Consider the following 24,046-nt stretch of genomic DNA (forward strand, 5'->3'; position numbering starts at 1 on the left):
ACTCCATGCATTATTTTATTAATTGTATAGTCGTTTGAGTCACTTTCTTTTATCGTTCTTAATATCATGCTTATTGTGTTGAATATCATAAAACCACTAATAAAACTACAACAGAGTAAAACAACTCATTAAAATGTGTAATTCGGTAAAAGTATGTGAGTATTACAGAATGTACTGAAAAGTTAAAGTACTCATCTTGCAGGAAAACATATATAGAAAAACAGAGTGCAATATTTACCTCTGAAATGTAATACGAGTATAAATTAGCTTCAAATGGAGATATGCAAGTAAAATACCTCAAATGCCAGTATTTGAGTAAATGTTAGTTATTTTCCACTATTGCCACTGAATTCTGATAATGTTCAGAGAGTGAAATGAGGATTAAATTGCACAATATATGAGAATCATCTACACTTGATGTAGATGTATTATGGAGTCAATAATACACCTGTAATACAAAACAGGGAACATCTGTTGATTAATGTACAAAAAGTTTAAAAAGCCTGGTTAACCTCAGCATCCCCAAAAAAACACACACACATCAACTTCACAGTATGTATTTATTGGGTCATGAATAACTTCAAATAAAGAAAGAAACCAGTCCAGTGCTTTTGGTAGATGCACAGTTGTGTGAAGAACTCACTTTCACTCCAGCAGGTGGACCCTGAAAGAACAACGCAGATGTTAGATAACTTAAAGTTAAAGTCACACAGCAGCAGCACCAGCTTCAGATGGTAAATGAATGCCCAAACCCTCATTTAGAAGTTAATTAGTAATCTTCCCCAGACATATGAACGGGTCAGATGGGTAGTGATTGATATAATCATTGGGATGGCTTCTCACTTCTCTGTATAATAACACAACTGCAGTACATACATGTGCATGTGAGGTCCACACTGCGTCACACACTGCATCACTGGAACGGCTGATCTGTCAAAACATTGTAAACAATAAAAAATGTATTTTAAGAGGTTATTGTACATACAAAAACACGCATTGGGATGAGAGGATGTATGCGGAATTAAAGCGTTGATGCTTTAGCTTCAGAATATGTTTGAGTTTTATTGCATTGACTTATGAATCTTGTTCATTCAGCAATTTCACACTTCAACTACATTTTAAATTAGAGTTTGGTGTGACGCATCTCTCTGGAAAACGCCGCCTTTTTTTCCAGACCATGTGCTCTGGCGGCGGTGTGTTAAGCGGGCTAATTGTGCCGTTGTACACCACGTCATCACCAATAACAGAGTAATAACAGATTTATAAAGTTATTTACTTACCTAACGTTAGTATACAAACAGGGACCCCCCCCCCCCCCCCCCCCGATGCAGATACAATTTCAGTTGACGTCAACGAGCGAACACTCGTTAAAAAAAGTCGAGCTCAGAAGAGAAAACAACTCGAGTGAAATGATTAATGCAAAAAAAACATTTACACATGTAAGCGGAATATAAATGTTCCTTTCGCTAACACACTCGCAGAGGACCTCCGACTGCTACTGCTCCCCGCCAGAAGGAGCATTCTCTAACTTCTTCGTCTTCTGGTTTAATGGACGTTTTGGCTCCCTAAGTTCATTACCGCCACCTACTGGTTGGGGTGTGCCTCTCTCGCGCGCTCTCTCGCGCTCTCTATAGCTCTCTCTATATATATATATAACATTATATATACATTATATATAATACATTATATATATATATAACATTATATATATATATATATATATATATATATATAGATAGAGCTAAAACCAGCTGCTACATGCTAACCACCAGCTCGCTTCTTCACTTCATTGTTAAATCAATTAATAAACGACATTAAATTAAGGCAAACAGACATAGTTTCAGCTTAAAACAATGATATAGTTTAATTACTGTTCAAACGTCAGGATAGGAGGATGGGCAACGTTTCATCCGACGCACGTTTTCGTGAACGTCTGGCTGAAGAGCTGGCATGGTTGGTTCATATCAGTACTATCAGGAGCAGTCAATATAAATTAATTTGTGTAAACTAACGTGGGTGAACATTACATAATTATAAAAAACAGGGACTTAATGGGGCAGTTGTGCCTTTTATATTATCATTCTTTTACATATTCCAGTAAAATTTAATGAGAGTTCAATGAGTTTGTCTCGGGCACAAACGGTGCAAACAAACCCACATGTGACATTTGCAGACAGAAAGAAAAATCATATCGTCCTACCCAGAATGCTCTTCTGCCTCGGTCATGTTTTGCATACTTTTGGACGTTTTAGAGTCACAATGGTTCCCAACAAGAAGCATGAGACTTTCAGTGACTCTGAACAGACATGTTCCACAGCAGCTGCTCTGAAGCTTCACAGAAGGAAAAGCACAGATACAAAGAACATTAACAATGACTCAGTTCTGTTTAAAGTTATATAAAAAATCCTGAACACTTGTGTCCTCAATCAGCTTCTTCCTACGAGGAAAAGTTCAACGTGAAATCACCATCTTTTGCATTTGTGTCCGAGCTTCTCTCCTCACTGGTTTGAAGTGAGACAGTGAAAGATGACGCTATTATTCATAAATCATAGAATGATGTAACTGACTCGCTTGTTATAGCGAAGTAAAAGCCCAAAGATTCTTCAGACTGCAATAAGCAGCATGTCAGCAAATCTGAGAAGCTTCAACTTTTGCAGGAAAAAAGACAAAACAATGAATTGCTCATCAGTGGATCAACTAAAACATCTTTAACTGTAAACTCGTCAATTTGTTGCTTTTGTGGTCAGAAATATTTAATGTTGGCGAGAAACACGGAAGAAATCAAGTCACGTTTCAGAGTGATCGAGTATTAAAAATGTAATCTTCACTACTTAATACCTAGTATTTAACACAAAGTGCATGTTTGTTTTATTCCAAACTTCACCATTTAAGAGTTTAACAATCCAAAACGTACCTACTTCAAACCTGTGAGAAGAACAAAGACAAAAAACGACTTAATTTGTCATTTGAAATAACCTAAACAGTTCATGTAGGACCCGTCACCCGCAGTAAGAAAGCTCAGTGATAAAATAGGTTTTTGGGGGCTTTTAGTTTCCCGGTAAGATTTCCTTTTACAAGGTTTTTAGTTGTCGTGAACTGGAGTGAAGAGCCGGCAGCCACCGAGAGCGCAGACACAACATTAACATCTGGAGAATAACAGTGCACATGTGCTCATGAATTTGACATGAAAAGTGACAGAAATAGTTGCTCCCTCGTCACCTCCAAGTCGTGTGAACGTCAGATTACAGAGATGTTCTGTTGTTGTATAGCGGCGCCTTTAAGTCACACCAGTGAGCCAGCACACCCAACACCAAGACCTTCGAACACGTAAAAGAACACAAATCCCTGCTGTGCTTTTCCTGCTGTGAAACGTCAGTTTGCGCCTCCTTTGTGGCCCCGTGACGTCTGTGATCTGCTCTGTGACACATTAAGCTGCTTCACCTCCAGTCAGGAACATCAGCCAGAGTCAGACCGGTCATCTTTGTGTTTCCCAGTCATTGTGTCTTTAATGTACAGCAAGCATGTGACTGAAAGCAGCACCAGAAGAAACAAGTACCTCCGCCGATCCACCCGTGTGCCAACTACAGTGAGCAGTGCTGCGTGTGAATAATGCATTGTGTGCATTTCTACTCATTTTCAGTGAAAGAAATTTAGCCTAGCCTCAGTTAATAATAAACAGTTTCCAGCAGTATAATCCACACATTGAAACATGTCAAAATAAATATCAAAAGATCATGTTTGCCTACTTTAAGCACAAATGATTACATACAACTTACAGGGGGGGGTAAAAGAAAATAGAATCAAATGGAAGAACACAAACAGATTTAAAAAGAGCCCTGTGGGGAAATAAAGTGAAGAGGAATCCCTGTTCAGCGCTACCTTGCTCGCTCGTTTCTGTCCATCACAGCCAGACGATGAAGTCGGAGAACAGCGATGAAGGTCCATCAGAGGCGATGAGCTCTGTCCGTTTGTCCTTCATTTAGCAAACACCTGCTCCATGTTTATTATTCCAGCCGGCCTCGGCTTGTCCCGAGGCCGGGAAAACTACTTTCAGGCCATTGTTCCGCCTTTTTGGAGGAGAGGGACGAGCCGTTTCCCTGCAGGACAGAGACCCCAGGGGTCCGGAGACAGAGAGTTAGTGAGTGGAGATCGCCAGAGCGCCCGGCCTAGCAGTTGATGGAGGCGCAGTCGGCTTTGGCTTTCCCCGCGGAGCTGATTATCCTCATAAGGCAGTGTCCGAACTCCTCCAGGATCATCCTCTCCGCCTCCACCTGAGGCTGGTGAGTCTGTTCGGCCTTTTTGGCCTGCTCCAGCAGACACTCGCACGTCGCCTCCAGCACCTCCTTCGTTACAAACGTGTACGGCAACCTGCGGGGCCAAAAGGTGAACAGAGCCTTTCGTTAGGAAACACACCATCCTTCATGTCATCAGCTTATTAGGGCTCGACAGTAAAGCTTTGTTTATTGTCCCGAGGGGCACCGAGCTACGAGCACCAACAAAGGGGTTTATGGTCAACGCGGAAAACAGGAGAGCGTCAAAACAAAATGAAACGTGAAGAAGACGAGTGTAACCGGCAAAAAGCCACCATGTCGAGGACAAACTGTAAACCCATATCTCATATTCATGGACTATTTTATCGCCTTTATACAAAGAAAGAAGTCAAGTATTAAATGCTTCATTTGGCAGCAAAACATTTACTCATATGTAGATGTTTTCTAGAGCGTCTAAAACCGAGTTAGCCTTCTTTGTAAAATCCTGTTTGTGAAAGTCAACATAAAATAAATAGGACAGCAAACATCAAACCGTCTCATCTGTGAGATTCAGACGTCTGAGCAGAATCGAGTAGAGACGACGGACAAGCTGATGTTGGCGTCACTAGAGGGGCCCCTCAGTCCAAGACTTCACTGTTGAAGGGCCACATATGCATGGTGGTGGGAATCAGAAAAGTCCAGGAAACCAAACTCAGAAAGGTAAACAACGGATCGACAAGCAGCCCGTGACTTGTTGCATTCACTTGTGAGGGATCTTTAAAGAACATGACGAGGGCGGACACGCTGCCTGATAACACTTAGGATTAAGATTCTGTGAAGTATGAGATAAGACATTCTACAAAGACTGTTGTTTGGTTCTCTTTATCTCTTTAACGTCACATTTCCAGACTTAACTCTGCATTCCATCAAACTAACTTCAATGTATCATCCTTGTAATAATGCAAATGAGTAGTCCTCAAGTGCTCCTGTAACTTATTGTCTTTGTATTGACGTACTTCCCGCCTCCGCTTGAGATAACGGGCGTCGTCCTCATGAGCAGGTCTGAGATCTGTGACGACAGCTTGGTCTTGGCTGCAGTCTGCTGTAGCACCCTCACTTCTGCCGCGTCGGCCAAGTGCATGAGGGTCTTCCTCTCCGGGCTCTCCTCGAAGTTCTTACAGCCGATGCACTTGCAGATGGACGAGCACATGATCTTCGCCTTCGGAGGAAATACACAAATGTAAATAACGGTAAAAAAGGTCTCCTGCTAACAGCGATGCAGCGAGGGAGAACCCACCTCGTAACACTCGCAGTAGTTCTTCAGGCAGCCCGATCGTTTGCAGTTGCAGCCTTTGCTGTGTCGGCGGTCGGACTCTCCCTCTTTGCCTTTACCAATTTTGGGTTTGAAGGCCTCTGGGTTTCGGTCCAGGCACGTCTGTGAAAATACATTTCCAAACTTAAGACTCATCCGAGTGAGAGAAAGCAGCTCCAACAACACGTCTCACAGACCTGCGACCTCACCTTTATTGCTTTCAGACGCTCCGTTTCATGTTCCAGGTTATTGAAGCAGTTATTGCAGTTACAGTTATTGCAGAACTCTCCATTTGCAAAGCAGTCACAGTATCTACGGGAAGAAAGACGTAAGAGAGGGAGTTAGCAGCTCCCGTCTCACTGCTCCTCACTGACATAATAATAATAATAATACTACATGTTAAACAGGTCTAAATCAGTCATACTTACAGTTTGAGACACTGTGACTTGGTGCAGTTGCACGGTTTCCTCGGTCTTGAGGTTGTTTCTGCTGTTGACAAGCTGTGAGCCAATAAATATATTACTTAGATTAAAATTAAATCAAAGCACGTTCAACCAATCAATTAGTAAAGTTCAGAAAGGTCCTCAATTTACATTTTTCAATGGTACAATCTTGTATTTTAAGGGTGATGTCAGAGTGAGCGTTAAATTGACAGGGGGGGGGGGGTATCCGAACCAGATACCCTGCATCATAAAGGAAACTACAAGGAGCTTTCATTTGTGTTGATTTTGGCGACCCCTGTGGACAGAAGCGGTAGTGTTTCCACAAGCAGCACCGCCTCGTGTCGTAAAGATCAGCAGCTACACGAGCGTCAGACAGCCAGAAGGTCAGACCGTCTCTCCTTTCAGCCATAAATTGTTTCGTCTGACGTCACGGGGAATCGGACCCGATGACGGGCGTTAAGAGCAGCCAATCTTCTCTTTTACTTGTGCGGATCATATAGAAGTCCCATGTTCTATAACCAGTTAAAAGTCCTTTCATTATTTGCATTACAAGTTAAAAGGCAAGATTTTTTTCCATCAAGCCACAATTTTAGCTCTTTAGCTCTTTTCGTACATTAAAGTAAAATGTTTCAAAGACAAATGGTTAAGTTGGTCTGTCCCCCATGAAATAATAAAAAATACTAAATGAACTGCCTTCATTACCCATTGAGTGGCAGTCTGGCCTGAGTCTGGACACCAGTGGACGCCGGGAAACCAGAGCTGCTGGCGAGGGTCACGAATGGCGTCTGCTGGAGCTACAGACGAGAAAGATAACAGAAAACACTCAAAGCATGAATATCAAAGAGCAGTGAATTAAGAGAACACACAAACACACCACTAACCTGTCGGGACGTGTGTCCTTAGGATTCTATCGATACTAGTACTCTTATCAATACTGCTTATCGGTTCGGTTCCTTATCGATACTCTTATCGGTTATTTTTGATTATTTTGTGAGAAAAAACAAAAACAAATAATTAAGAAGATAATCAACATTTATTTATTCTTCTTCTATGTAAACAAATAGTCTTTCTTGAGCAGCAACACGAGAAGTTCAGAAACCTTTAAAACACATTCGCAGCTGAACATCGATCTCAGTGATTCTTTCATCGATGATCGTGTTCTTGTGATCAGACTCCGTATGACATCACTAGCGTATGACATCACTCCCGTTACCTGACGGCTGCCCCACAAACAGACGGATGTTCTGCTTGTTGGTCACATGTTGTGATGAACTTACTTGTGAGGGTTCTATTGTGTTTAAGACGACCAGAGTTCTACATTGTGTTCTTCTCTCTGATCATGATGAGAGTCTCACGCTGTACTGAGCCGTGACATCTCACTCCAGAACTAATAAAGTACCGACAGCAGAGCCGGTGACTCCGGACCGTACCACTTTAGAACCGGTTCCCGTTTAGACCCGGGTTTCGCGAGGGGGGGGGGGGGGCATCCCTTACTTACCTGAGTGACGTATTGTGCTGGCACGACTGCGTAGCCCACGTTCCCGCCTCCCGGAGCCGGAGCCAGAACGGTGCCTGGGGGGAGGTTGGTGAAGTTGGGCTGGATCTGCGGTAGTGGGGTTGCAGGCATGATGAGGCGTTGCTGGGTCTGAGTGGTGGTGACCACCGTGGCGGATGTTAAGGGCTTCGGCGCCATCTACAGGAAATACATTAAGATCGCTATTAGGGATGTCGGGATTAACCGATTTGGTCATCACTGCGGTTATACAAGTCATGGTTTAATAACCATGAGAATTGAAGAATCTGTGATTTCCTGATTCCTGCATTGAGACACTTTGTGTGCGCGGTGAAATCCACTCTGGTGCGAGTCATGCAGAACGTAGTAAAGCTACGTTACCTGTTTGACGGTCTGTGCTGGGATGATGGGGACAGACATCCTGACTGCTCCTGCACTGACCACCATGGGTTTCGCTGTGGGACATTAAGGCACGTTAAGTTGCAGCAGAAGAGCTTCCACGACTATCCATCTATTGCTACCAGAATAAAACCATCAAAAGCTCACCCGTCTGTATGGAGCTGGTGCTGGGACCGCTGGGGTGTCCCGAGCTGCTCGCTGTGGTTGTAGTGACGAGGCGGACGTAGTGGAACCTGCTACCCGGGACCTGAATCTGCTGCACATTCGACTGGGTGGCCAGCGGGATGATGGCCTTGAACTGGGAGCCGCCGACTCCTCCCAGGGTCACAGACTGCACCGATTTAATATTCTGAAAATGTTTGACAGAGCTTTAAATCAGAATGACTGAAACTTCAAGTTAAATCTTAACATGTCAAAGTCCTTTAATAGAAGCCACTACAAGTGATCCAAGTCCTGTACAACCAAACGTTCCACACGGTCTTTCATGATTAATTAAGGACGAGAGAAACTACATCCATTTTTAACACAAGTCTAAATACAAAAGAATAACTTTGGAGATGTTAGATTGTACATAATATAGGTTATGCTCTGTAAACGGGTGCAACGGTACATCCTTATCACGGAGGCAATTTCAATGAACAAACAAACAGATTATCTCGCTTTCTTTTTTTTCTTGCGACTCTTTGATTATGCTGCTTTCATTTGCAATCTGTATCGCTAAATGCATTAGTGTGCCACACTACATTATATACAGTGTAAACCTACAAGTGGAGCCAAAACTATAAGCCAATAAATAGTTACATTTTCTGCAGTTATTTTGACAAACGATTAACTGCACTTCACCGTCATCCGTTTCAAATCCAGCCGACAATAAACAGCGAGCAGCTCTGATCTTACCTGTGTGGTGGTTTGGCCGGTGGCCAGCTTGACTGGAGATCCAGATGTGGACTGCTGGACTGTGAGGATCTGCTGGCCGAGTGCTACATTGACGGGCAGCACTATCGACTTCTGAGAGGCGTTGGATGTCGGGGAAGCCACGGATACCACCGTCACCTGACGGACAAGGAGAGAGCAGATGATCCGTCTTACTACTGAGCAGATCAAACACATACCGTATATATATATATATATATACACGTACACGTACACACACACACACACACACACACACACACACACACACACACACTTCCGAAGTGTTAACATAGATAGACAGCCAGCCAAACTCCTTTTCAAGAGCCAGGAATGCGAGCGCGCTTGCTCCTTTGTTGATTTTGAACATCTTAAATCAGGTTGACAACATTGAATCAGAGTGAAACTAGAAAAGAAAATACAAAACATCTTAATTGAATGCAATATGAATGACTGATCAATACTGGCGACTGTGGCTAAGTGGAGAGCAGGGCCGTCTTTCAATCAGAGGGTCAGCGGTTCGATCCCCGGCTCTGGCTCCGCTAGTCTCATGTCGATGTGTCCTTGAGCAAGACACTTAACCCCAAAATTGCTCCCGTAGCTGTGCCTACGGTGTAGAAATGTGAGACTCTGAATTGTAAGTCGCTTTGGATAAAAGCTTCTGCTAAATGACTGTAATGTAATGTAAATATAAACAGCCTTATGTTCATTTACTTAACAAAAGTCACCATTGTTACTCAGTCAACACATGAACATAAAACACTTACAGCCATTGCTTTCTGAGGAATTCAGATGAAGGATGACTGTGGATTAAACATGGGATACCACAGAGCTGCAACCACGCTCCCTGCAGTTTACAGCTCTCAACTTCCTGCTTCTCACTTCATTACGGGTGTCAAAATAAAAGCGCCACACCCATTTACGCATGAAACAATGAAAACACATTTCAACATATTCAGGACAGAACACAGTAAAAACTGCTACATGGTTAAAAAAGTACATTTTCATATTTTTTTAATCTTTAAATTAAGTCCTATATACTACTGTCCTATACTGTGTTTATTATCTCGCACCAAACGTATTTGGCAATAAACCGTTTCTGATTCTCCTTCTCGGATATGTGCGAGTTGAGTTTACCTTGCTGGGAGTCTTGAGGGGTGAAATAGCAATCTTCTTGCCGGAGATACTTTGCATGTTAGAGTTGAGGGGCTCAGACAGAGTGATGGTCCTCGAGGGAATCCCCGGGGAACTCTGTGTCAGGACCCGACCTACGAGCACAAGAGTTGAGGAAACGTGGCTTAATGGCAGCTGAAATGGAATTTTAAAAGTATGTAGTCTTCACTGCTGTCAGTGTGTAATAATCCCACAATGCAAATAAACTCACCCGTAATAACGGGAGACATCGACGTCTGAGGACTGAGACCTTTGCTGTTAACCGTTTTTGTGATGATAAACTTGATTGGTGCAGCTGAGGATACCGCTGTTTTCGTAGCAATCTGGAAAGATATTCATGAAGATTTATGTGCATTTAATTCACAACTAAACATCAGCGGAATTATCATTCCAAAAACGATCCCCATCTGCAAGTGATATGTAGTTAAATCTGGGATCTTCCTGAAGTGTGTAGGCCAACATGAGGTTGTAATCGCCACACGGCTTAAGTAGAAGTTTATACACAAACACGCTTTTTAAACTGTGCAGATTTTTATGATATGACTGAAGTGACTCACACATCGGACTAAAACCTGATTCACCTAATAAAATACTGGATCATTTGATCACCAGTGTTTCAGACCTGTGCTTCATCACTTTCTCTACTTAACAAGAACATACATTTAGAAAACCTTACCTAAATCTGTGTATATATATATATATATATATATATATATATATATATTTCAACATAAACATGTCCTTCAAAAGATCAACATATCTACACATTACGAACTTAATTTAAAGACCTTCTGCTGACCAAGTCTGACTAAATTGGGCTTTGCAGATTGCTCGGAGTCTGTCTCTCCCTCTCTCCCTCCCTCCCTCCCTCTCTCCAGCCGTGTTTGCTGCCATCACCAGTTATTCCTTAAATTGACCCGAATGTTACATTTCATTTTCAATCAATGAAAGTGACGCTGTGACTCCCGCCCTGCGGTGCATTCAGTGTGATGGCCTTGAATTTGAATATGAATATATATATATGAATATGAATATATATATATATTTATTTGAATAATTCTGAGCTCTACTGTCCAGCTCCCGTTTACCATTTGTAGAGCTTTATGCACGCATGTAATAAACTTTCGATCATGTTGTGTTCATCATTTTATCATCTTCTGAAAAGCTCTACATGTCATCATGCCATAACCTCACCAATAAAAAACGTAAACACAAAGGTTGTTGATTGTTTACTAAACTGACAGTCTGGTCAATGAGGTTACACAGTACTATACTACTATTACTCCACTGATTCATCTCTTACTATACTACTATTAATATATTGATTAATCTCTTCTCCAAACACCAATCTGTGTAATATTTGGTGGCAAGTTATCAAATGCTTCCAATATTAAATTGTGAAATAATATCATTAATGTGCTTAGATGTTGCACAATAATATGAAACAATCCATGATACCTGTACAGTCTTCAGCTGCTGGGCCTGTAATGTAGTCAACTGGTTCCCAACACTCCCCATCAGCGGCTTCAGCTCCGACCTCCCACCAATAGTCACCACTTTAAACTGCGTCGCTTGAGTTTTGTTGTCTCCTAAAGTCTGTGAAATGCCCGGCTTGCCGCCTGTGTGTGGTAACTGCAACACTATCGGTTGCCCCGACTTTCCTATGGTTGTAACCAAAAGTTTTTGTCCTTCCTGCTTGATGACCTGGGGCGAGTTACCGGCAGACCTTGCTGCTTCTGTGGCTTGAGCTGAGGCCACCTTGTTGAGAATGATCTGGTGGTTAGCGGCAGAGATGGTAAACGGAGCCGTGAGCCTCTGTAACCCACTCGTAGAGATACTAGTCCTGGTCAAACTATCTGTAGTTTTGGTAGTGGCTACGGAAGTATCCATGGCTGGTTTGAAGGTGAGAAGACATGATGATGAGCTGGAAATTGAGATAGGAAGCTGACTCCCAGAGCTGATGCCGAGTGTGGCGTTTGTGGTGGTGGCGAGAGCCTTAGTGTGTTCTGCCGAAGTGGCATTTGAACAGAGGCTCAAGTGTTCTGAAGCCATGGGCGTATCCGTTTCCATCGGGACCGGCGTGTCATCGCTGGGCTCTGACTGGACCGCGCTGCCTCCTGGTTGGGGGTGAGGGATGTCCTCTATGGCCTCAGTATCCATGATCTCATCAGGAAGGAGGCTGTTGAGCTCTGGCGACACCACATCCATGATTGCAAAGTCTCAGCTCTCTGTCAATCACAAGAGATCAATGAAATAATTGTGTCACGGTTTTTTTTTCTTCCAACTGAACACATAGAAATTGCTGCTAAATACACTGGACGCTTTAAAAAAATATTTATATATACATTTATATTCACTTATTTTAACAAGATTTGGAAGAAATATGCATTTCCTGCCCTAAATGCATTGTGGTGCCTGATGCACACAATGTGTCACAGACAATATGTATATTTTACATACAGTTCATGCATTTAATTGCAATAAACAAGATTTAAAATAAAGAAAATGTGTTATCAATTTCTGGTGTATTGTTCTCAATTTGCTCTACATAACTAATAAATATGCATAACTGGACAATGGCTATTGCAAAAGGCTTTGCAAGAAAAACAAACAAGCAAGGCAGTGAAAGCAGTATTCACATTATTTAAAAAGCCCATTTTTGATAACTTTATGCAGGTACCTGTATATAAATTAATCAGAAATCAGGTGATATTTAATCAACGAGTCATATTTTTGAATGACAGCTGATGCTGGGTTAGCCAGGCCGCAGCCATCATCTTTGTCCTGCTGCACTCTGCTCAACAATAATCCACCGAAACACACACACAAACCCTACCCACAAACAAACACACACACACACACACACAGCTAACTGCCCGTGAGCCGGATGAAAGCTACCAAAAGAAACTGGGTTGTTTTGTTTTAAATAAACCAGAAGTGATCCCAGGTGGGTCAAAGAGTGAGAGGAAGAAGAAAAAACCCCGACAAGCTATTTGCTGGCTGCGTTACTATTTCAGGCCGGGGTTGGATTTCGAAAGATCCGCCATTTTTACCCCGTCATCAACTCTGTTAGCACTCCGGCTAACACTGAGCACTGAATGCTAATTTATATTACTTCCTCTAAGCACTTGCCCACAACGAAACAGTAAAGCTAGCATGCATTGAAGCTAAAATATATACTTGATGGTAACAGTGGGCTACTAGCAAGAAAAAAACTCTTTAAGCAGACTCTGTAAACAATGCTAGCTTTCAATAATTCCTCCTGTCACTTGAGACATCCATCTGGATGAAAACATTTAAAGTCCAACAATGCACTTAACACACACCTATATAGGTTATATACCTAACGGCATGTGTAGGGTATGTTTATGGGTATACTGGTAAAGTTAGCATGGCCTAATCAGTCATAAGTTACATTTAAGTCGAAATAAACTTATAAGATCCGCTTCTAAAAAAACAGAGAAACGCCGGATTCAATATGAGGTTTATGGAAACAACTAAAGGGATAAAGCAGCTACCCTTAACGTGTGATATCGTGATGTTTTGACAGCACACACCAGAAGGAAAAGACACAAGTCGCTTTAAAACAACTCTAAATACGCGTTTCAGCGAGTATCTGGAACTTATTAAGCATAATATTAGCCCCATATTGTCTTTAAATTGTCTGTTAATTCAAGCCGAATGTTTTGTCAGCATGCATACTTCAGTAATAAGTCAGTACCAGAGAATATCCATGTATATGTGCTCTTTATTTCTGTGTGACCATCGTAATCATCCTCATTATGAGGGACAACTGTACTAGCAAACTTGGCTGAGCGTGCTAACACCTAAGCTAGCTAGCTAGCACAACATTATGTCTCAACATTCAACACAATCGTTAAAAAAGTGTTGCAGCCTTTCTGATGTGAACGCGGTGAAGAGAACCGTAGGAGTGGGTCAACGAACAGTCGCGCTTACCCGGAGATTTGTGTACGCTGGGCAATGTTTCCAGTTAAAACGAGGGAAAAGAAAAAAGGCGATTGTTCAAAATACCGCGCCGAGCGCCATTCCTCCCTGACATTTCACAAGTAGGCCACGCCCTCCGCGTGCTACGTTACGTGCTACGTCATTCTTAAAGGCGCAGCACAATTTAATCGACAATATTGTATTTTTGTTGGTTTTCCGTTTAAAATATCATATTATTTTATAGAGTTTTTGTTAATACGAATTAACTAAACCCACACATAATAGTATTCATATAAACTATACAAGTACAAGTATTTAATAAATAAACAAATAATGTTAAAAATAAATAAAAAAATAGTTAATGTAAATAAAACAAAGACTTCACTATCATGTTATTAATATGGAAGACCATTTCCACAGCAAAAAAAAAGGTAACAAAAAAAAGAAAATAATCCACCCCCCAAAAATACAAAATGTAACCCCCCCCCCCCCAAAAAAAAGATACAATTTTTTTTTCTTGCAGAAAAACAAACTGATTGTTGATTATTATTGCTTTTTACTTTTTCTCTGCCAGCAAAAAAACGACAACAGATGTTTCCAGTTGCTGTTTCTTGAAGGTCTTCACTGCTTCTTGCTTACAATTATATTCAAGGGTGCGTTTGCTCAGTCCAATCCATGTGAAACATCAAGCAATTGAAGTATTTCATCTGTTGTAAAGTCACGTTTAAAGAAGTCTTCAATGTACTCACAATCCATTTAAATGTAAAATGTAGGGTAACATATGAAGAGCTGCTTCTATGACTCATAATTTCGACTTTCTATCGCAACTGGAAACATCTGGTCAGTGTTATGGTTACAGATGGATGCACAAAAAATGTTGCATTTTTTCTTTATTTTTTATGTTGGTGAAACTTTTTTATTTTGGGGTGGATATTTTTTTGTGATCTTTTATTTTTTTTTGCTGGCGGAAGAAAAGTAAAAAATAAATAATCAGGTTTTTTTTGCCATCAGCAAGAATATAACAGAATATTTTTCTTTTTTTGGGGGTGGATTTTTTTTATATATATATGAAAGAAAGGAATAAAAAGTTCACTTAAAAAATAAAATCCACCCCCCAAAAAAAATGATTATTCTAATTTTGTTTTTGTGATCTTTAAAAAAAACCTGATTATTTATTTATTTTTTACTTTTTTTTCGTCTCTGCCGGTTGCTTGGTGTTGTTTGGAGGACCGGGGTCGCTCTGCCGAACACAGACCGGAAGTCTCGCTCCGCTCTTGGCAGAGGAAGCCGCTGTTGTTGACACTTCCACAGGCGACAATGGCGACCGATGTGAAGCAGGAGCTTGCACAGCTGATTAATTCAACCGGATCTCATAAAGATCTTGCAGCCAAGTACGTATCGCCAATTATAACATGAACATATTACTTGGTAATAGTCGCCATATGCTTTAGAAACTCAGCGCCGCAGTAAATGTTAGCTAGCAATGGAGCTAGCTAAGCTAACGTTCGCTACCCAGCTACATTAGCTATACATTCAGCTAGCTAGGTAAACTTTAATTGTTTGTAGCTGTCTGTCAAAGCACTTTATTTTACAGATTATCATTTAACTTATAACACCACGTTCAAGCGACATTAAAGCGGCGAGTGTAACACTGACGTTACTTTTATATTTAATCGTATTAGCATCCAGCAGCTACTGTTTACTAACGTTAGCTACACAGTTAGCTAGTGCTGGGCACAGCTTAGCTTTAAAAGAGTATAAACTTTAAAAGCTGCACAGGCTTAAATTTGACAGGAAACGTACAAATGCTCAAAACTTCTGCTTCACAGAATCGTTTGTTCTTTAAATGTCCCTTTTCATTTTATGTTAATAACAGACTAGCACTAAATAATGTACTTTTAAGCATATATTATTTAGACGAATGTGTGTTTATATATCACATTTTTACAATCTGTCTGTTAAATATCTATTTATCACTTGCATTGACCTTCAAACAAACAGTGTTGTAGTTTCTAACCTGTAACAATCTTTTCTAGATATCGACAAATTTTGGAGAAGGCCATTCAGTTTACAGATGCAGAGCAGCTGGAGTCCTTGAAGGCCTTTGTTGAAGCAAGTATGCAGAGCCAGTTTTCTTTTACATCAACAACATTTCTCTACAAGCTCAGTGGTACATTTGGATGATAACAGGATATCTTACCTCATTATTTCTATCTTTTTTCTTCTTTTTTTTTTTACAGTGGTAAATGAAAATGTCAGTCTTGTCATCTCGAGACAGCTGCTCACAGATTTCTGCACACATCTGCCCAACCTGCCCGACGCCACAGCTAAAGCAGTGTACCACTTCACCTTGGAGAAGATTCAGCCCAGAGTCATCTCCTTCGAGGAACAGGTAAATGCACTCACGCTCTCTTGTAACTCTACCGGGTATTTGTTGTTGAGAATTACATCAATTAAACATTGGTATTCTTATTGAAATGCATAATTAAATGATGTTCTTACACGTCCTCAGGTAGCCTCAATCAGACAGCACTTAGCAACCATTTATGAGAAGGAGGGAGACTGGAGGAATGCTGCCCAGGTTTTAGTTGGTATTCCTCTGGAAACGGGACAGAAGTAAGCAAGCTACTAGCAGATTTATTGTGATAACTTTAATGTTTGTGAGATGTCCAGGTCTTTAAATACCTCTTATTTGCTCCCTTAGGCAGTACAATGTTGACTATAAGTTGGATACGTACCTGAAAATCGCCCGTCTCTACTTAGAGGATGATGATCCAGTGCAGGCGGAGGCTTACATCAACAGAGCCTCATTGCTTCAGAATGAGTCCTCTAATGAACAGCTGCAGATACACTATAAGGTACACCGGTTGTGTCTGCATTACTGTTACGCAGTGCTTAAATGAAACATTATAGGGACTTTGCAGTAAACCGTGACTGTAGTTGCTTGGATCAGTGTTTCATGCTGTTTTACTTCTTAGGTGTGCTATGCCAGAGTCCTAGACTTCAGGAGGAAGTTCATTGAAGCTGCACAAAGATACAACGAGCTGTCTTATAAGTCCATTGTCCATGAGACCGAACGTCTGGAGGCTCTAAAACATGCCCTAAACTGCACCATACTGGCTTCTGCAGGTACCACAAAGACTAATGTGCTTAGGTTAACGCGTTTCACAGATTATCTAAATTACAAACTTTGTGTCTCGTACCAGATATATTTAGTTTTCTTCTTTCTTTCAGGCCAGCAGCGGTCCCGTATGTTGGCCACTCTCTTTAAGGATGAGCGCTGTCAGCAGCTGGCTGCCTACGGCATTCTGGAGAAGATGTACCTGGACCGAATCATCAGAGGAAACCAGCTGCAGGAGTTTGCTGCCATGCTGATGCCTCACCAGAAAGCCACCACAGCGGATGGTGAGAGGAGATGTTTGGCTTTACAACATCTGTTCAACTGATAGCTGTTATATTTATATGCATTACTTTTTAGTGCCATCCAGTGTGCTGTGTCTAGAGAAACTACAGTACTTCACTGGATTTAACGTACCATTTAAGCACATGATAATGAGGATGATTTATGCTGTTTAGCTCATTGTAGATGCATATATACTGTCAGTGAATGTTGCCGCTAGGTGCACAGATTGAGCTTTTAGAAGCTAAATGTTTGTGACATGTTTTATTATTTAAATGCGGAGGATGAAGTATTGTGACACTTATTTTACTGACTTTTCGTGACGATCTCTGCTGACCAGCCTACACAAACCGTAGTGATTAAAGTGCAGCAGCTGTTTTTCATTAAAAACCCACCATGCACCTGTGAGAACATGTAGCTGCCTGTAGGGTGCAGTCTGGGACTGAGCAGAGGGCTGGAAACAGTTCAACTGGAACTGTTCATGTTGCAGTTTCAGTTGAATGTTAAAGCATATTGGGACTGGATTTATGTCTCTGGGGAAGGTGGGGTGATTTTAACAAGCACCTGTGCCGTCAGTGATTTTAATCCCTAATTTGTTACATCCTCCCCAGTAGTCACTTCCGCCACATTTACTGAGTGTTTTCCAGTAAACCTCTTGTAATTTAAATCCCATCCGGAGTGACATCCTTGTATTTTAAAGAGGATCTCTGAGGGTGTTTTCCCGCTGCTTGCCCTTATTATTTTCGGTTTTCAAATCAGCTCATTTTGAAATGAAATTGAAATTGTTTTGGCTAATCGGACAGATGGAAACACCAATATATAGTCTATATATGACAACAGAAAAAATGACAGATATCAGAAGAGCAAGAGCTCATCAGATGTGGTCTAGTAATCAATTACATGTGCTGTTGTTACTGCTTTTCTCTTTTAAGTCTATTTATTTCATTTTGTCGAATTGGCAACATTAACAGTATGCAGAATTAGTTATTCGCAGTCCCTGTTTGCAATGTTCTCATCGCTGTACACACAACTATCACTGCATTACTTTGATACTGAAGAAAACTTCAAATGTGTTTATTATCAGGCATGTTATTAAGATGATTTTTCCTCTGATGTCCGATTAGCTTTATGGACATCAGAGACAATGATATCATGGTTGAGTGTAAATCAAGCTGAATGATATCAACGCATGTTTCAATGTGACCCCTCAGCTTGTGAGGTTTTTCTTACAGGCTCCAGTATCCTCGACAGAGCTGTGATCGAACACAACCTCCTGTCCGCTAGCAAACTCTACAACAACATCACGTTTGAAGAACTAGGAGCACTTTTAGAAATCCCCCCAGCAAAGGTGGGACGTCCCCACGATTCATATCGTTTATGTTATTTTCTGCTCTTATTAAATATCCTTTTTCATTGACAAATATTATTTGTGTAGTCGTTTATTTTCCATAATGCATCCTGGGATGTTTTGCTCGCTTTGTTTGTCTTCAGGCCGAGAAAATAGCGTCTCAGATGATCACTGAAGGACGCATGAACGGCTTCATCGACCAGATCGACAGCATCGTACACTTTGAGAGTGAGTCCACCGTGTTCTCACACTTCAGAGGGGCAACTTCCCCGTTTGTGTTTGTGCACCAAAGTCCAGCATTCTTTTATTGGAAGTGACAGTTTTAATTAACAGGAATTTAAACATAATATTGTACGGCTGTACCGAATATCTTTTAACATTTAAAGCTTTGGTTGTATTCAAATAAAACTTAAAATCATCGCCTTAAAAAAAGGCCTTTTTGTCTTTTTAAAAATATAATCGACTTTCTTTAATGAATCAGCATAGATACGAGTCGGTGCTACTGAGGAGCTAAGATGACAAAAAGGTAACAAAGAGGAAAGCAAATACAAGACCGTAAACCTGAATTTATTGTCTATCTGCTGGATACAGACTATAGACCGTACCTTGAAAGATCATTAGAGAATTACATTAATATTTATACCAGTTGTCTGTGTCCAGCGAGGTGCAGCCTCTTCACACAGGACTGACGCTCCTTCCCTGCTTTTAAACGTGTACATTTGTTGTTAAAACGTCATGAAATCCAAAGTATTTGATCCCTTTTATTTATCCCTTTTATCCGGCAGCCCGTGAAGCCCTCCCTACCTGGGACAAACAGATCCAGTCTCTGTGTTTCCAGGTCAACAACCTCCTAGAAAAGATCCGTTCGGCTGCTCCGGAGTGGGCCGCTCAGGCTATGGAAACCCAGATGACCCAGTAGTCCCCCCAAACAAAACCCCTCCACTGATCCCGCCCATCTCAAAGTGTTGTCTTCCTGGTCAGAAACGTCACCGCTTGAGTCCCAGTAAGGGAAGACGAAGCCTCTGGTATCCCCGTCACTTGTTTGGATTTTCATAAAAGTCTGTATTTGCTTTTGTCCACGGGGAAAAGAGTTCAGTGCATCTCAATGTGTCAGATCTGTGTAACGTTGAGGTGACCTCACATTATGTACTTGGCATGTTAAAAGTTTGGATGTGATTGTTCAGATAGTTGACATGTAATTCGGTCAAAAAGACGGGAGAGTCAGCTTTTGCGTTCCAACACGTTCTCCTGTTTTTAAACGTAACATGATGACGCAGCAATATCTGTCAAGTGGGTCTCCGTCATGTGCGAACATTCTCGGTCCACTTGTATGAAATTCTGAATTAAATTCAAAAGCGGAAAGAAATCGTTCCGCGTCGCCGTCGAGTCATTTTACTTTATTTCAGTAGAAAGTCATTCAAATGTTTTACAATTTTAATCAATGTTCATACGAGTACTGTGGAGGTCAGAACCTCCCAAAATCATGACTTCAGTTGTTAAATGTGACTAATTTGTGAATGTGAATTCACCAATGTGAATAATTTCTGGGTTAAACAAATATTCGCATGAATACATTAATTTAAAATAAATGACAAGTAAATGCATAAATAGTTGTCAAAGTTAATGAAAATTAAATAGAGTAGATAACTATGGGAATTAATACAGAAATATTAGTTAATTCATGACTACATTCATTTTTTACATTATTTTTGGTACATTTAATTGCATAATTATTGTATTTTACAAGTGTTTCTGGTGGTTTGAGCAGCTCAAATACACTGAACTAGAGAAGTCAGACATGATGAGATGAACTTCAAACGTATTTTCCTTTGCGCACACTTTCATTTGTCCTTAATTATGATCCAAAACATTTTTCGTAAATCAAACATTACATGTAGAATTTACAATACAGTCCACTTTTGTAATGTAACACAGAATGAGCCGAATGTAATTTTATTCACGTTTCCCTAAAGACAGAAACCAGCATTAACTGTATCGCACTAGTACGTGTTGTCTGTGTAGCAGCTTCCTGATGCACGTTAACAAACGCCTCCGTGCGTCAGGAGAACGTTCGTCAGGAGAACGTTAAATACCAAATGTAAGAGCCGCAGCGTCGCTGGTTGGATGTCAAGTAGTTTCTCACTGCAGTCTTGTCTTTACTGGAAAAGCAAAGTTGTAACTGATTAATTATTTATGGCTCCATGTCTATTAAGTGCCAGCATGCTGTATAGATGAACCGGTATGCACAACACCAGAGTCATGAAAGTGCCACAACTAAATGGAATGCAGCCATCGCTCATGTTCTGCGATGCACCAGATATCTGCTGTGAGAAAGCTCATTGAAAGTTCATTGTTTGTAAACTAAAATCGATTTTACTTGGATTATTATTATAACATCTCAATAATTCCAGCTTTCTTCAAGCTAGACGGCAACTCAAACGGTGAGAAAAGACTATTTCGGTGCTTTGAGCTAAATGCTAACGACAGCATGCTAACATGCTGGTAGAATGGTCGTTAGCATGCAAACATTTGCTAATTAGCACTAACCGCTGAGGCTGCTGGGAATGTGAGTTTGTTAGTTTTTCATAAACCATTATTGGACAAATATAAATTTGGGCGAGATGATGGATGAATATCTGGCCCAATTGTGTGCCAATCCGTCGGGTAGATGTTGAAATGTGTCAGTGAGAAGAAAAGCGAACACCAGGTTTGATCTACTAGATGCTGGTGTGAAGTAAAATATACACAAGTGAACAAACAGCAAAGAAAACAAACAAAGGACAACCTCTACCAATTCAAATTAAGAGTTTATTTGATTTCAAGAACATCTTTAAACTCATTGAATCCACATCCTGTCAGATAAACGTTATTATATCACCCAAGCAGTAAATCATCACTCTGGTTTCCACTCACTAATGTTTAACTGAATGTCATTGACCTCAAGAGGATTAGAGTCGACAGCCAATTTATGGCACCGTCAACGGACAAAAATCATACAGAACACCACTTCATATAAACATGTTTATCAGAGCGAATGGGCTGAATGAACAAAGGCTTCTATGAGAACAGCGTCTCCACGGTCTCCATCTAGAAGGAATAACGTAGACGTTAAAAGAAAATAACGTCAGCACCTCCGTGAAGATATCATCACGCTGAATATATATATATATATGAGGTGTATTCTTACTTAATCAGAAAACATTTTGCTCCTTCCTGCGGTCGATGTCTCTCTTCAGCTGGCAGGTGGCGCAGAACGGACAGCACCAGGTTATCATGAAGTCATTGCACATTGACCCCTGGGAGCACACGTATGAGCATGAACTTCGATTGGATGTGAGGCATCTCGTGCACATATTTATTTATGTATTTATTAGCACACATTATACACGTTTGTAAAAAGAGTTTAGAAGCTGAAACGGCTCATGAAGAAACCTCTATTAGATATAGAACAGTCATACTTTAACAATGAAAAATATAAAAAGAAAAACCAAAACTAAGATTGCATAATTCATCAAAGTTTCAATTCTTAGCAGTAAGAAAAAAACTACTCAAATAGAAATATCACATAGAAGCTGATGTATAGAAGTTTACATGCATTTCTCCAAAAAAGTGTTTAAATCTTTGCTAATTCAAGTAATTTTCTGATGTTTTTTTTCAGGAGGACGTTGAACCAGTTCGAGAGCATCAAAGTCTGTACAAGTCGCTAAATATATGAGCTTCATAGTACATAGTTTATGTTTGGGGCATTTATAAAACTAGATGAAGCTTCATACATTCAATCTTTTCTTTCTGTCTATTTTTTAATGTCACAGCTGTGGTTCTCAACCTGGAGGTCAGGGCCCCCAAAAGGAGACGTGAGATGAATCTAATTGGTCGCAAGATGTTGGACCAAGGGGAACTCTGTGAGGCTGCACTTTTACACAACGTGGTTCGAGCTAAATGCTAACATCAGCATGCAAATCCATCCAATCCGTGGAGCTAAACATGCTTCCTTTCTCTTACGCCACAGTTTAAAGTTCCAGTGTGTGGGATTGGGCGACATCTAGTGGTGAGATTGCAGATCACAACCAACTGAAACTTCTCTCGTGTGCCGAGCGTGAAGGAGAACTGTGATGGCTGACGTGAAAACACCAATGTTTGGTTTGTCTGTTCTGGGCTACTGTAGAAACATGGGGGCCGGCTCCGTTTGTAGATATAAACGGCTCATTCTAAGGTAACGAAAACACAACTATTACTATTTTTAAGCTGATTATACACTTAAGGAAACATACTTATTAATATAATACTTAAATGCCCCCTATATGCCACACTGGCCCTTTAATACTGTATCACTGTTCCTCTTCAGGCCTCTAAAAGCGTTCCAAATGTAACCGTCTCTAAAAGACTCGGAAGTGCAATGTTGTAGTTTTATTACTCAGGTTTAATCTTTAACAACAGTGTTAAAGATTAAACCTGAACGACCTTTGTGGCTTATAAAACCAATACAAAGAGCAGGTGTGGCTCCCTGTGACGTTTCCCAGTCAAAGAGGGATTTACCTTCATTTAAATAACAAGGAACGTTTGTGTATTAGACACTTTATTTACTCTCCCGTTAATCATCTCAGGACCCCTCAGATGTCTCTGGGGACCTTTTGGAGGGGTTTGACCCTGAGGTTGGGAACCACCGGACTAAAGTACTTAACAGTATATAAAGTAGTTCAAGCATGCTCCACCTGCAGAGTCCATTTGTCTGAGTATTTATACTTTTGATACATTATGCTGATAATACTTTAGGAGGATTTAGAATGAATTTGACTTGTAATGCAGTATTTTAATATTGTCATAATAGTACTTTTACATAAGTAAAGGAGTACTTCCTCCACCACTGCATGTGACGTGGCATCACAAGCAGAAGTAACCTTTACAGCTTTATTCAGAAGGACAAAAACACTTTTTGAATTCCCTCCAGTATAACTGTATTATAAAGTACTTACACTGGTGCAAAATAGAATAGCAATAAGAGTAATACATTTAATTAAAATAAACTAAAATAGATAACAATATAAGAGTAAAACAATAAATACTAACACCAGTGGCTTATAAAAAATAAAATAAAAAAGTAATATTGTGCATGACATTAAAACGTAATAAAAAGTAATACTATATTTAGCACAGTGTTTAAATGGACGGTCAGACTTACGTTGATGTTGTATTTGGTCCTGTAGACGCTGCGGATCGGCATGCCCAGACCACACAGGCAGCACTCGTCCATGGCGCTGGCGATGGAGCAGCCGAGACACGGGTAGCACATCAGACCGTAGCAGCCTGTATGAAAGAACAATAATCATACTTCATCTACATCCTGCATGCAG

At 40.6% G+C, this 24,046-nt stretch overlaps 3 protein-coding genes across 4 annotated transcripts in view; 1 reads left to right on the plus strand and 2 right to left on the minus strand.

Annotated features, from left to right (window-relative positions):
• Positions 1–1,895: 1,895 nt before the first annotated feature.
• Positions 1,896–14,049, minus strand: lin54 (lin-54 DREAM MuvB core complex component). Its single transcript, XM_079288840.1, has 14 exons — positions 13,960–14,049; positions 11,461–12,230; positions 10,214–10,325; positions 9,967–10,097; positions 8,815–8,970; positions 8,065–8,266; positions 7,900–7,973; positions 7,504–7,698; positions 6,708–6,799; positions 5,991–6,062; positions 5,772–5,874; positions 5,548–5,685; positions 5,267–5,469; positions 1,896–4,368 (listed from the first exon to the last, which is right to left on the minus strand). The coding sequence occupies exons 2-14, from the start codon at positions 12,208–12,210 to the stop codon at positions 4,167–4,169; spliced, it is 2,430 nt and encodes an 809-aa protein (XP_079144966.1). The 5' UTR covers positions 12,211–12,230; positions 13,960–14,049; the 3' UTR covers positions 1,896–4,166.
• Positions 14,050–15,239: 1,190 nt separating this feature from the next.
• cops4 (COP9 constitutive photomorphogenic homolog subunit 4 (Arabidopsis)) lies at positions 15,240–20,126 on the plus strand. Of its 2 annotated transcripts, none has more exons than XM_079288976.1 (10): positions 15,240–15,338; positions 15,984–16,063; positions 16,188–16,339; positions 16,460–16,563; positions 16,652–16,805; positions 16,926–17,076; positions 17,182–17,352; positions 18,580–18,695; positions 18,839–18,923; positions 19,481–20,126. In XM_079288976.1, the coding sequence occupies exons 1-10, from the start codon at positions 15,265–15,267 to the stop codon at positions 19,612–19,614; spliced, it is 1,221 nt and encodes a 406-aa protein (XP_079145102.1). In that variant the 5' UTR covers positions 15,240–15,264; the 3' UTR covers positions 19,615–20,126. The 2 variants fall into 2 exon arrangements, with proteins under 2 accessions (XP_079145102.1, XP_079145101.1); XM_079288975.1 differs by having other exon boundaries at positions 18,559–18,695; positions 19,481–20,125.
• A 1,760-nt stretch (positions 20,127–21,886) lies between these two features.
• Positions 21,887–24,046, minus strand: part of plac8.2 (placenta associated 8, tandem duplicate 2) — a gene marked incomplete at both ends in the record, with an annotated part of 3,492 nt that continues 1,332 nt past the window's right edge. Inside the window, 2 exons of the mRNA XM_079289350.1 lie at positions 21,887–21,991; positions 23,875–23,999. Coding sequence (XP_079145476.1) covers positions 21,887–21,991; positions 23,875–23,999 — 230 coding nt within the window. The remainder of the gene's footprint in view (positions 21,992–23,874; positions 24,000–24,046) is intronic.

Source organism: Melanostigma gelatinosum (assembly GCF_949748355.1).
Source record: "Melanostigma gelatinosum genome assembly, chromosome: 18".
NCBI classification, from domain to species: domain Eukaryota; kingdom Metazoa; phylum Chordata; class Actinopteri; order Perciformes; family Zoarcidae; genus Melanostigma; species Melanostigma gelatinosum.